The following is a 12,812-nucleotide window of genomic DNA, read 5'->3' on the forward strand; positions in this document are numbered from 1 at the left end:
CACGTCACCGCCTCCGCAACGTGTCACAAACAATCCTCCACCAGACGACCTTCCTTCCTCAACCCCAGACACACGATCCCGTCCGCCTGCTACGAATTCAAAGAAGGAGATGCAGACAAGCAGTCTAGCAAACACTCCCCTCACCAAATTCCTTCTAATCTACACCATCGTCGCCTCGATCGCCCTCTCCATCTTCGACGTCAAACATGTCCCCGCCATCTACGTCTCCCCGCATTTCTTCCCCTACGGCCAATTCTGGCGTGCCCTGATCTGGCAAGTTGCCGGGTTCGCGAATTCAACGGAGGCCCTTTTCGCCGCGTTGCTGGTTTACCGTGTCCGTGTTGTCGAGCGGGCGTGGGGGGGAAGGAAGATGGCTGTATGTTCCTTCCCGACCAACTTCCTTTCTCATGCCCGGTTTGATGGGGTGACCGCTAACTGATGTGTTCTCTGTGCCCTGTTCCCATAGACCTTTATTCTTTCGACGTTACCATATACAACACTCCTCCCACCGCTTCTCTTGACCCTCGTCGTGAGACCTGTCACAGTAGGGAGAATAAACTACCTCCCCTCCGGGCCCACGGCAACAATCTTCGCATTGCTCGCGCAGTACCACGCTTCTATCCCCTCCACATACCGCTACATGATCTCGACTACGACTTCTCCCTCCTCTGCCCCTGCAACGCCATCCAACCCCGCCTCCCGCTCCCAATCCACCCGGGCTACGCAGACAACAACAACAACAACATCGGCGAAGAAATCGCTGACGATATCCTTGAGCGATAAATCCACGACGTACCTGGTCGCCGCGCAACTCGCGCTTTCGCAGTTCCCGTATATGATTCTGCCGAGTTTCGTGGGGTGGGTAGTTGGTGTTGCGTGGCGGGCGGATGTTCTCCCCCTCGCTGCGGGGAGTGGGAGTTCCGGGTGGAGGGTGCCTGGCTGGGTTGTTGGGGAGGAGGGGAGTTCGTTCTCGATTTCGAGGTTGGCGAGGGGGGAGGCGGAGAGCGGGGGGTTTGAAAATTTGAGGAGGAGGTTGGAAAGTGAGGCCGCCGCGGCAGCGAGTGGGACCTCCGCTGCTGGGGTCGGTGGGAGTAGTAGGCAGAGGGTTGTTAGGAGTGAGTGACTTGCATGGTCGTGTGAATGTATATCTTACAATGGGTTTTATACAGTACGAGAAGGTCTAACATATTGGGCTAGCAAATAAAGCATTAGAATTGACCGATGCTTGAAACAAAAGGTATTCGCGTAGATCTATTACTGAAGGAGCTGTTAGAACCGTACGCTAAATGAGAGTGAACTTCTCGCACTTTCAGGCTTCGAGTGTCACCGCCCGCTTCGACTTCGTCGCATATTCTCCTTGCACTCGACACAATACCATTTGACTATTCACTGATTAGCAACTATCATTCGGAAAGGGGGGGGAAGAACTCGCCATTGCGTCCGGGGGGCTTCGTGAGCCCAACACACGATAGATGGAACCACTCGCGGGGACACGCATCGTTATCACACGCCACCATTTCGCCGAAACTGATTTCGTTGCAGTAGCAGTACCGTGGTTCGCCTTCTTCATCCTCGTCGTCGCCTTCGTGCAGCGATTCCTCTCCGTCCGACGCTGTCGGTGGTGGCATCGCCGGTGCGCTGTTGCCGCTGTTCTTCTTCTGGGTACGCTTAGGTGCGGGATCTGTGCTTCTTGTCGGCCGCACGCGCTGCTGGACTGGCTCCGCGGAAGCAAGTACGGGTGTCGAGGTCTTCGATGGTCTACTCTTGGGGCCCGCATTCGTGGCAGGACCCGGGCCCTCAGCGGGTTCGGTGGAATCAGCGGGTCTACGATCAGTATCATCTCGTTGAGTGGCCACCGATGCCATGGTTTGAGGGGTGTCCAAGGTTTCAGGCTCCAGGGTCCGCGGAATATCTGGAAAAGGAACCATTTCCGTTCGAGATGGTGTCTCCTTCTGTGAGGCTTTAATGTCGGTGGTTTTGCCTACAAAAGTTAGTGATGTCAAGGATAACATCCGTATTATAGACGTACCAGAGCTAGATACACGGTTTGATGCGGATGATGAGGGCCTTTGCCGGGCATTTGTTTGCGTTGAGTTCTGCGGTGCTCTGGACGATTGCGGCCGCGACACGCCAGGGCCAGGACTGGCTGCACTGCGTGGAATTGCTGCAGTTGAAGCAGACCCAACAAGGGGAGAAGCACCAAAGACAGGTGAACCCGCGGCAGATGCTCCGGTGTTGTTTCTGCTCCCTGTTAGTTAACCACTGTGGGATGGGTAGCGATAAACTTACCTTTTACGAGCAGCTGCGTTAGCATTTGGCGCCCGCGGTCGTTTCTTGGTCGCATCCGCAGTGTCTTTCGGTCCGCCCCGAGAACCTCCAGCGCTGCTAACAGAACGCTCCATAGCTGCGCTACCCTCTACAGTGGCAGGTCGCTCGACCTTGCGACGCTTGGCCTGACTCGAGGAGCCAGTGTTTCCAGAATGACTCTGACCAATAGAGCCAGCGTCCGCGGGAACACGACCCTTACTACCCTGTCCCTTGCGGGAGCCAGCAGCGCGCGCTTCTTCTAAGTCCGAATCCGCATGAGCCCGGCGTTGCCTGCGCGCTAATACCGCTTCTCGTCTGGCTTCACTGCGGGACGCGGCTTCTGCCTCGTGCAGTGCATGCACAAGATCCTTATTTGAGGCGGCCTCTCGGCGTGGACGCTCGTTGGTAGACTTGGCAGCATTCCGATTTGAGTATGCCCAGTGATTCAGACTTCCGAGGCGGGCTTCCTCACTAATCTCGCCAGAAATCCACGGAAATATCATATCTAGGCGCATGATCTGACGGTCAAGCTCTTCGTTTGCATTAGAAATCACATGATTTTTCTCATCGGCCGTCATCATAAGATCGGAGAGGGTATGTCGAACACGGTCGAAGAGGACGCGGCGACTTTTACTCTCGGGAGTTTCGGGGGCCCGAGAAGGGTCCTACCAGCATATACATCCTTAGTATGATACGATCACACATGCACCAGAACTTACCGCAGGCAAGAGGTCATCTCGAACGACTCCTCCAATGACAGGAGCAGGGTTAGCCGGATAAGGAGTCGACTGAGACTCAGACGAAACCTTCAGTAGCTGTAATAGATTCTCCTCAAGTGCCCACGCCTTGGCGTCGACCTCCTTGAGCAGCGAATTGTGTCGTCGGAACTCCCGTGGAAGGGCGGTGATGGCGTCAGTGAAATGAGTGAGCGCAGGGTAGAATCCATGGGGTATTAGAGGCGAAGAGACCTGATCCATCATTGATCCATGACCATATAAAAAGGAGGAGCGTCCGAGAGTCTTGGATGTTCGTGAAGGGTTCGTCCTCGTCTGGCGCGCCGATTGACGGGCATTCTGACCCTGAGAGCTGACAGCCGACGAAGCAGCAGCAGACATTGTTCAACAGGGAAAGAGCAAGGCTAAGTTCGAACAAAACGACCAGTGACAATCAATAGCGGCGAAAGGCAAGTAGGTCGACAAAAGGAACATCCGCAAGGGCGACGAGAACGAAGGCTGAAACCGGCGATGAGAAAGAAAAGCAGAAGAAGCTGAGGAGTGCGGAGAAAAGGGCCTGATTGCGGACGGCGCCGAGTCTGGGCAGATTGGAGACGAATGCCTGAAACACAAGGCGTCAAGGTGGTGTTTAGTCAGCGGAGAAAACGAGCCATGACGTCACTGTTGTCTCTGGGTGGGCGAACTTGCCAGCCCGGGAGGAAAAAGCAGAACGAAAGAGATTCATATTATACCAACGTTAGTATTTATTTTACATATACGCAGAAAGACACTCTAGGTATAAATAGGCCAGCCCAGGAAATTTCCACCAGGGTCAACCCTAGATACCAATGCCCCAGCGCTACCATGACCGAGCCAATGCAAAACAACAAAGGAAACGAAAGAAAATCAGTCATACAATGTAGGCCAAAATGGGTGGGCTTTTCGGTAGACGAAAAGTCCACTCCCTTCTTAAATGAAGCATTCGGAAAGACGAAATCCTACTCGCCCTTCAGACGCTCCTGGTGGACGGAGAAAGCGTCCTGCAGAAGCTCTTGTTCCTCCTTCAGGTGAACCGATTTCAGACCGCTGGCCACAGAGGCACTGGGTGAGCGGCCTGCGTACATGACATGGCGCCGGTTGTGATGCTCGGTCTCGTTCAACAAGGTCTCGATACGCGGCTGGACGTAACTCCAAGAACCGGCGTTCAAGGGCTCTTCCTGCGCCCAGACAATGTTACGAGCGTTGGGGTAGCTGTCAAGGTTCTCCTTAAGCTGAGCCCAAGGGAAGGGGTGCAGCTGTTCAACGCGAGTGATGGCAGTGTTGCGGATGTTGTTTGCTTCACGGTGCTTCGTCAGGGCAGCATACACCTGACCAGAGCAAAGAATAACGCGCTCAATCTTCTCAGGATCGTCAATAGCGGTACCGTGACCCGGATCGGGGATAATCCATTGGAAGTGAGAGCCCTCAGTGAATTCTTCCAGAGATGAGCGAGCGATCGGGTGTCGGAGAAGGGACTTGGAGAAGAAGATGACGAGGGCTGGATTATCATTAGCTTAGTTAGAGCGCTATAAAAAGAGGTAAGAACGTACGTTTGCGGAATTGACGGTGGATCTGGCGCCGCAACAGGTGGAACAAGTTTGCTGGGCTAGTCATGTAGGCGATCTGCATGTTGCAATCCTGGTGTTGGCGGTCTAGCTTGTCCTGGGAAGGGAAGACACGAGGCTCTTCGTTACAGAGCTGGAGGTAACGTTCCATACGTCCGGACGAGTGCTCAGGGCCCTGGCCGTCGTAACCGTGGGGAAGAGACAGAACCAGACCGGAGCGCTGCAGCCACTTGGACTCTCCAGAAGCGATGAACTGGTCAATAATACACTGAGCATTGTTGGCGAAGTCACCGAACTGGGCTTCCCACATCACGAGGGCATTGGGAGAGGTCAAAGAGTAACCGTATTCGAATCCAAGGCTGTGAACACATCAGATGTCGTCTTTCAATTTCAAATCAGGGATCAAAACTTACGCTCCAAATTCACTCAGGGATGAATTAGAGATCACGAAACTTCCCTGGTCCTTGCTGATGTGTTGAAGGGGGGTGTATGTAGACTCAGTCTCCTGGTCGTGCAGAACAGCATGACGCTGGGAGAAGGTACCGCGCTCCACATCCTGGCCAGACACACGGACGTGATAGCCCTCGTCAACGAGAGATCCAAAGGCAAGAGCCTCGGCAGTAGCCCAATCAATGTTCTGGCCTTCATCCACGGTCTTCTTACGGCTAGACAAGATACGTTTCAAGTTGCGGTGCAAAGTGAAGCCCTCAGGGGCGCCGCTAATCTTATCTGCGATAGCCTTCAGGATAGAGGGCTCAACCGCGGTGGGAAGATGCGGCAGAACTTCCGTTGCAAGCTCCTTGGGAGTCTTGAAACCGTTCCAGGCAGAAGTCAGCCATTCCTTACCAGTGGGCTGGTAGTCCTTGCTTCGGTCAAAGCTATCGTTGAGCATACCCCAGACCCACCTCTTGTGTTCATCGATATCCTCCTTGGTGAATGTACCCTCTGAGATGAGCTTCTCAACGTACAAGTCGAGCTGATGTTTCTTATCGGCGATACGCTTGTACATCAGAGGTTGGGTGAAAGATGGCTGGTCAGTCTCGTTGTGGCCCTGCTTACGGTAGCAGACAATGTCAATGACAACATCACGCTTGAACTCGGCACGCCAGTCGGCAGCAACCTGGCAAACGTAGTTCACAGCCTCAACATCATCCGCATTCACGTGGAAAACAGGAGCATCGATCGATTTAGCAATATCTGAACAGTACGGGGTAGATCGAGCAAAGCGAGGGTCGGTGGTAAAGCCAATCTGGTTGTTCACAACGATGTGAATGGTTCCTCCTGTCGAGTAAGCAGGCAGGGAATGGAAACCCATGGTCTCATAGACAACACCCTGCGCAGCAAAGGCAGCATCGCCGTGCAGCAGAACACCCATAGCTGAGTCGAAGTTCTTTTCGTCGTTGTTGTAATGTTGAATGGCGCGGGCCTTACCCAGCACAACGGGGTCTTCAGCTTCCAGATGGGATGGGTTCGCGACAAGAGAGAGCTGCACACGCTTACCGGAGGGGGTGGGGCGCTCGAAATTCATACCTAGATGGTACTTGACGTCGCCCGAGCCTTCGTCAGAAGGTTCGGTGGAGCCGGCGAATTCGCTAAAGATGGATTCATTGGGCTTCCTGACGACATTGGAGAGGACATTAAGACGACCACGATGAGGCATGCCAATGACGATGTCCTTAATGCCGTAGTCGACGCTGCGATCGATCAGAGCCTTCATACCAGGCACAAGGGATTCGCATCCCTCCAGGCCAAAACGCTTGTCATTTGGGAACTTAGTGGCGAGGAAGCTCTCAAAGCTGGAACTCCAAATCAGGCGGTCTAGAATACGGCGCTTGTCATCCACAGAGTACTTGTAGGGTTCTGGAACCTCAAAGCGGTCACGGATCCAATCGCAAGGCTTGCGATCTGGGATATGAATATATTCCACACCGTACGAACCGCAATAGATCTTCTCACAAGCGGCAATAATCTCGCGAAGAGACATTTTCTTGCGGTTTCCTGTTGCGAAACGGGGGAGGATACCAGGGCCAAGATCGAATTCTTCATCCAGGTCGCGCTCAGTGAAGCCATAGTGGTCCATCTCGAGTTCCTTTGGCTTGCTATAGCCGAAGGCTTCGGCCTCACCACGGATACCGAGAGGATCAATCTTGGCCTTGTGGTGACCACGAGCCTGATACGCCCGAACGAGGAGCTGTACTTTCAAGTGTTTCGTAACGTCGGTTCCCGCGGAGAAGCCAAGACCGGCGCCAGGCATTTCCTGGTGTACGCCACCAGTAGGTGTTGGGACGAGTGTCGGAGGGGGCTGGAAGGCCTGGGAAATGGGCATCTTTCCCTCCTCCATGTTGCGGAAATACGTCTGCCATGAGATATGAACGCTAGCGGGGTCTTTCCTCCATGCGACGTACATCTCATCGATATAGTTGGCCGTGTTGCCCTGGAGGAAGGAGTCGCTGGCCTCCTGGAACGATACACGCAAGTCAGTCAGAGATCAAGAGATTAAGTTGGGGCTTTATGATCATTCTTACCACACCAGTGCCCTCAGCGGGCGCCGCATAGTATCTCTTGCCATTTGACAACCGATCAACAAGGGCGAGAGGCCGCCGGGCGGCCAACCCGAGTTTTGAGCTGGAGCCAGAAGTACCACGCCGAAGAGCGGAAGCTAGAGACATTGACCGTTTACACGCAGCGCAGGCAGGACCACTCAGCATGCCACTGCTGGTCGCCTTCATGGCGGTGGAACGAAGCATTTTGCGGCTTTCTCAAACTTCGAGCTCACTCACGGGCGGGCGAATGCGAAAGACTCAGGAACTAGTATGACGTGTGGAAAGTCGCTTTAAGGACGACGAAGGGGAAGAGAGGTGCAAGTGGCGCGTAGGAACTGAGAAGAGCAAAAATCTATTGTGTCATTTGGAAACGCAGGTCAGCAGATAGAAAGCTTTGCATGAGGCATATTTTGGCAGCGGATGAAGGGAAAACTCCACGGGAGTGACGGACAACTTGGACCAGTCAAAACAGGTGTCGACTTAAAATTGCCGCAGCACCTGAATAGAAACGCGACTCATCAGAGAGCTGAACACCCTCGAATAATGAAACTGCAGATTGGGGCAAAAAAGAGGGGAGAGGTAGGAGACAAGAGAATCGCAACCAAGTGAAGAAGGAAGCAAAAGATGGGAGGGAATGACTGGGGGCGTCAAGCAAAGCAACGAGAGGGAAGAATCGGCTATGGCGGGCGGGTGCACCGCGTGGCTGAGCCAGCGTCCTGGAAGTTTGGCCCAAATCCGAAATGACTGGCTGAGAATCGGCGGTGCGCCACAGATGACTCAGCCCGACTCTGGATCCGAACAGATAACGGGCCGAGAAATCCGCACAGCCACAGCCGGCTATGACCATTTCCCGCCACGGGTTTTTTGCGGAGAGCCAGGCGGATAACGTATCTTTGGAGACTTCATCATTGATATGGGTGATGCAGAAGACGGGAGGATAGGAGGAAGTATGATTATGTAGTCGATATGCAAAAGGCGTGCTACTTAGCCCAGAATGCCACCAGATCCCTTCTTAAATCGTCACGTCATAGCTGTACAAAACGCTAACCTTCAAAACTATGGGTATAATGTAATAAATAGTAATGTAGATATATGAAGGGGTCCAATAAACCTCACGTGTCAGTGTCTAGATCTACGGCTCGGATTCTCCGGCCGCTGGTCGCTCTGTGCGTTGTTGGGGGACATGATACCCCCATGCACCTCGGTCTGATTCCCTCACCGGGGAGTCGATTGAATTTGGACTCCCAAGGAAATCTGGAGGAACGGTATGCACCGTAGGGCTCACATCGGAGAAAGCAAAGCTAGCTCTATTAGAGGTAGAATTCTGCTGTGGGGGCGGGCTGCCACTGCTACTCCGCAGGCTGCCGTTGCTCCCACCCCAGGCATCACGTCGCAGCTTCATAAGTGCGCCCAACGACAGCTCATCATCTAGACTGCCTATATCAACCAGCTGAGCCAGCCCAGGGCTTGGGACTGACTGATTGGAGTGGGCAACTCCGTGAGCCGCAACTGAGATGATCGAGTTGCGCGTACTCCATTCACTCCGTTCAGTGATGGGGGTTAGACTAGGTTCGCGAAACTTCCCGCCCCCACTGTGGCTGCGAGAAATCCCTTCGACACCTCGAGGGCCGAAGTAGCCTCCATGTGTGAGCTCCGAGCCGTTGCCGTACGCCTGCGCATAGAACCCAAACTCTTGTCCGTAGATACCCTCGTCATCGTTTTCGAGCGCTTCGGCGTTAGCAGCTGCTATTATTGGATCGTCGTAGAGCAAATCGTCATTATCGTCGTAATCAAAGTCTTCGAAGGCTTCTTCGAAGGAAGTCGGGTCTATAACCGGGTCTATGACCTGACTTACGCGGCTCTCGTCCGATATCAGGCCAGGCTGGGAATCCAATGTGTGAGTTGTACTTTCCTGGCCTAGGGATCGCTCGCTGGTGCTCGTGGTGTGTTCAAGATGGCCTTTCGTAGCTGCCCGATTAGCCGCGTCCGCCAGAGCATTATGAAAAGCCTCCAAGTTATGCTCTGACAGGACTCCGGCGTGAGACACCGCGAGCTCCAAATTAGGTGCATTCCCGACAACGCTCCCGTATCGTCTCGGAGCAAATCCCTGATGATGATCACTAACCACGCTTGGAACGTGTCTCAGGCCACCAGTAGAACCTCCTTCTGGTCCATGCTCCTCAGGTCCAGGCTGGTCAGAAGGCACAGATTTCGCGGTCTGTTTTCGATCATAGAGATGGCTTGTAGGGTCATCAAAGATAGACTCATCGAACCGATCTCCAGCTTGTTCGGCGTCTAGTTCACCAAACTCCCCATCGTCGAAGTAGAGATCGTCTTCGTCTGGGCCTGATTGTAATGGCGCGGCAGAAAAGTCCTTCGATTCTCTTAGAAATGTTTTCGAAGATTCTGAGGCATCATCTGCCAATATCGAGACGTCTTGAGTGAGGGGCGCCGTCGGTTGCTCGAGTCCCTGCGTCTCCGAAGGCGGTAATTGGCCATTCTGAGTACTTGGCATATCCGGTTGGATAGGGCTGGCGACGACGGGAGAAAGATTCGGGGCTAGCCACGACTTATTTAGTATATTCCCGGGGCCCGAGAAGTCTCGAAAGTGGTCATCCTCATCAGCATCTACATTAACGCCCGGAATCTCCTCCTCAAGTCCATCCATATCGTCAAACATATCATTGTCGTAATCGTCTTCAATGTCGCTGAACTCTCCATTCAGCCGCGCTTGGGCTTTCCGTGCGGCTTCCTTCTCCTTATGCTTCTCCTCCAATAGCTTCTCTTGGGTTGAGGAACCGACTCCATTCATATCGAAGCTGAATCGAGAAGCGTTACTCTTGAAATGCTTTGGCAGCCCAGAAGGCTGTTGTGGCTGTTCAATATCGAACGTATCTGGGTCTTCTTCAACTTCCGTTGGCTTATCAACTGCAACATCAGTTCTGGAACTCGGTTTCGACTGTTCATCGAGGGGCTTCTCGCCGTTGTCTATGATTGAAGAAGGGAGCTTTCTGGCAAAAACCGGAATTGCATGCGGATTGTGATCCCGGTTAGATGGATCTGTCAAGAGAGATGATTGCAGATAAGCTTTATTCTCAACCTGTAGAGCCCTTTTGTCATCCTCGAAATGCTCTTTGAACACGGGCGAATGATCGCAATGCTTCTTGCCCTGCTCCGGTGGATTGGCAAAGATGCCGCCCGAATCGCTTGCGCGCACGCTCAGCTCGTTCCCATTATTATCATGCCCAATCCCACTAGATACGCTTGGTTGATTCGTCGGTTCGAGAGAGGGCACAGGTGCCGCCGACAGCGGACGTCTAGGACGAGGCGCGGAAAAGTCGTGGACAATGTGGCCCCGGATTCGAGGGTCATAGTCGTCCGGAATTGCAGGTACGAGGTTCCTAGAGCCCTTGCTCACATCTTCCGGACGCAACCCAGCCATCTGATGAGCGCGTCTCTTGGCCAAGAGAGACATTGGATTGAGGAGATGCAGCATCGTCTTGCCAGACCTTTGCGGCAGTGGCACAGGCTCAACCGGTTGTACATCACGATCAACCAGCCGCCGACTCGTAGGCCCCTCGAACCGATATTCCCTCTGCGATCCCGAAACTTTGTCACCCGGTGATTCTTCGGGGGAGGTTAGAAAGCGGCGGTGGCTCGGTGGCGCCATTCCCGGGGAGGCTGATCGCATTGGCTGACCGTCAACAGGCTGGGGACTCAAAGGGCTTCTTCCAGTGGACAGTTGATAAGGCGAGGTAGCCTTGGAAGAGTTCTCGTTCGTCCGGTCTGGGGTCTCTGGTGCGAGGGAGGGCTGGGAATAATCCGATTGTGAAGTAAGAGTTGATGTCTCCTTATGTTGTTCCTCGGGGCTCGATCGCGGCCGCGTATGGTCCTCGGAGGAAGAGGCTTCCGCTGTAAGGGTAGCGGTCGAGGACGACGGCGCATCAATAGCCGACACGGAGACCGTTGTGTTTCCCCCATCAAAGTTCGCGAAGTAATCTGCTGGTGAAGGCCGGCCCTCTCTTGTCGTGAACTTCTCGTCGAAAGTGGCCGTTAAAGTTGTCGAGTCAGTGATCAGTGGTAGCTGAGGAGGACTGCTGGAACCAAGTACTTTCGAGGTGGGCTGTAAAGCGGGAGGAACAAGGGGCGCATTCGATCGGCGGCGCCAGTACGAGAACACAGTCGATGGTGGCATGGTGAGCTGTGCCTTGGGGCACTCGCGGCTGTCGCCGTATGACGGGGAGAAGAGATTCGCTCAGGAGGTGCAGAAGGGAACCATTTTGGCGAAGAATGGCCCCCCAGTGCTGGCCAGTTGTGGCTGCAGCGCTGCGGAGGATTCGATCGAGAGACGCCATGTGGGGCGAGAAGCAGCAGTGTGCCTATTTTAGGAGGACCTCAACTACACCTGCAAACCTGGCATCAAGATTTGACTCGTTCTCTTTGAGCAATCAGCCTCGAAGTTATCAAGACCTCATTGAAGCTATCTCTCAATTCCAGAAAATCAGACACCCGCTCATATCCCCATTTCCCGTCAGCTCTTGTCTAGCCAATCTATAAATCCCCATAGCATTGCACTGCTACACACTTCTTTTGCAACCAAGAAAGTCGAGGAATGTCATGCCTGTAATGTGACAGGCATGAACTCGCTGAAACAACAACCTTTCGAAGCACTTGCCTCGGTGAGGCCCGGTTGGGCTCGGCAGGGTTGGGTGTGGACAACTTGGCTTCCTTGTTTGCGCTTCTATTGTTATGACCTGCTTCAGGGGATTGCTTGTCAAGACGACGTTGGTAAATATCGTGTCGGTCTACAACTCCCTGCCTAATAAAGTATTAATACAAGGCTTTTATTATTGGCATTTTTTTATCACAAACCCTCGTGCATCTCCATAAGATTTTCGCAATGATGCCTAGTAGCACTCCCAAAAAGATCAATTTCAATGGGCCCCAAGACATGGGGTAGAGGCTGTTTCGCTATAACTAGCCAAGCTTGTTAAATTTGGGTCAAGTTTTCCATGCAGGATAATAGTTGATGTGTTATTGTTTTTGAGAATGTTAATGATGGGATATGATGTGAGAGGAGAGCAGTTCCATCGTTGCGTCCCTCTTCTAAGGACCTCTCGAGACGGCGCTGTCGATGCCAGTCATCTGTATCGATACTTGTCTGTCCAATAGAGTATGAGTACAGGGCCTTTATTATTGTCAATTGTGGGAGAGGTATTATGTCTCAGTTCCAAACAAAGTAGAAGAGCGAGTATGCTAAATTACGAAGGTGCTAAGGTGCCCCGGGCCCCCGGAATTTCATGAGTGGTTCGAAGCTATGAGCCACGGAGGTGCGAGTGAGTTACGGGGAGATTCTAAGCGCGCTGAGGTAACTTGAGTAATCATAGGGATAAAAGCGGAAGAAGAATCTGAGTTGCTAACTAAGGCCTATCTAGCGATATTTATACCTGCGATAGACTTCATGATAGCCGTATTAGGAAAGAGCAATTGAATGCAGGTGAGTGAAGCGAAATGAAGGAACGATTAAAGCGATTCATATGAGGGAGGTGGCGGAGCAATGACGCTGGCTGACCCTCGTATGAAGTCAGATGATGAATTAATCCGTCACCAATACCGTTGACGGTCGACAGAAGCTAACACGAGCC

General features: G+C 53.1%; 4 protein-coding genes across 4 annotated transcripts; 1 reads left to right on the forward strand and 3 right to left on the reverse strand.

The window, feature by feature from the left end:
• Positions 1-45: 45 nt before the first annotated feature.
• Positions 46-1,185, forward strand: dscB. The gene is made up of 2 exons (XM_071029273.1): positions 46-376; positions 467-1,185. The coding sequence occupies exons 1-2, from the start codon at positions 110-112 to the stop codon at positions 1,121-1,123; spliced, it is 924 nt and encodes a 307-aa protein (XP_070885519.1). The 5' UTR covers positions 46-109; the 3' UTR covers positions 1,124-1,185.
• Positions 1,186-3,624, reverse strand: BJX67DRAFT_355060 (putative PHD finger domain protein (Ing1)). The gene is made up of 6 exons (XM_071029274.1): positions 3,027-3,624; positions 2,290-2,972; positions 2,030-2,241; positions 1,433-1,981; positions 1,308-1,382; positions 1,186-1,257 (listed from the first exon to the last, which is right to left on the reverse strand). The coding sequence occupies exons 1-5, from the start codon at positions 3,420-3,422 to the stop codon at positions 1,324-1,326; spliced, it is 1,899 nt and encodes a 632-aa protein (XP_070885520.1). The 5' UTR covers positions 3,423-3,624; the 3' UTR covers positions 1,186-1,257; positions 1,308-1,323.
• Positions 3,625-3,746: 122 nt separating this feature from the next.
• On the reverse strand, positions 3,747-7,840 carry kgd1 (alpha-ketoglutarate dehydrogenase KGD1). The gene is made up of 5 exons (XM_071029275.1): positions 7,619-7,840; positions 7,150-7,519; positions 5,038-7,082; positions 4,610-4,983; positions 3,747-4,557 (listed from the first exon to the last, which is right to left on the reverse strand). The coding sequence occupies exons 2-5, from the start codon at positions 7,369-7,371 to the stop codon at positions 4,019-4,021; spliced, it is 3,180 nt and encodes a 1,059-aa protein (XP_070885521.1). The 5' UTR covers positions 7,372-7,519; positions 7,619-7,840; the 3' UTR covers positions 3,747-4,018.
• A 209-nt stretch (positions 7,841-8,049) lies between these two features.
• Positions 8,050-11,437, reverse strand: BJX67DRAFT_355067 (uncharacterized protein). Its single transcript, XM_071029276.1, has one exon. It carries the CDS (start codon positions 11,360-11,362, stop codon positions 8,300-8,302), a length of 3,063 nt encoding a protein of 1,020 aa, XP_070885522.1. The 5' UTR covers positions 11,363-11,437; the 3' UTR covers positions 8,050-8,299.
• Between the last annotated feature and the right edge of the window lie 1,375 nt (positions 11,438-12,812).

The sequence above is a fragment of the Aspergillus lucknowensis genome, assembly GCF_044049455.1.
Source record: "Aspergillus lucknowensis strain CBS 449.75 chromosome Unknown BJX67scaffold_24, whole genome shotgun sequence".
NCBI lineage: Eukaryota > Fungi > Ascomycota > Eurotiomycetes > Eurotiales > Aspergillaceae > Aspergillus > Aspergillus lucknowensis.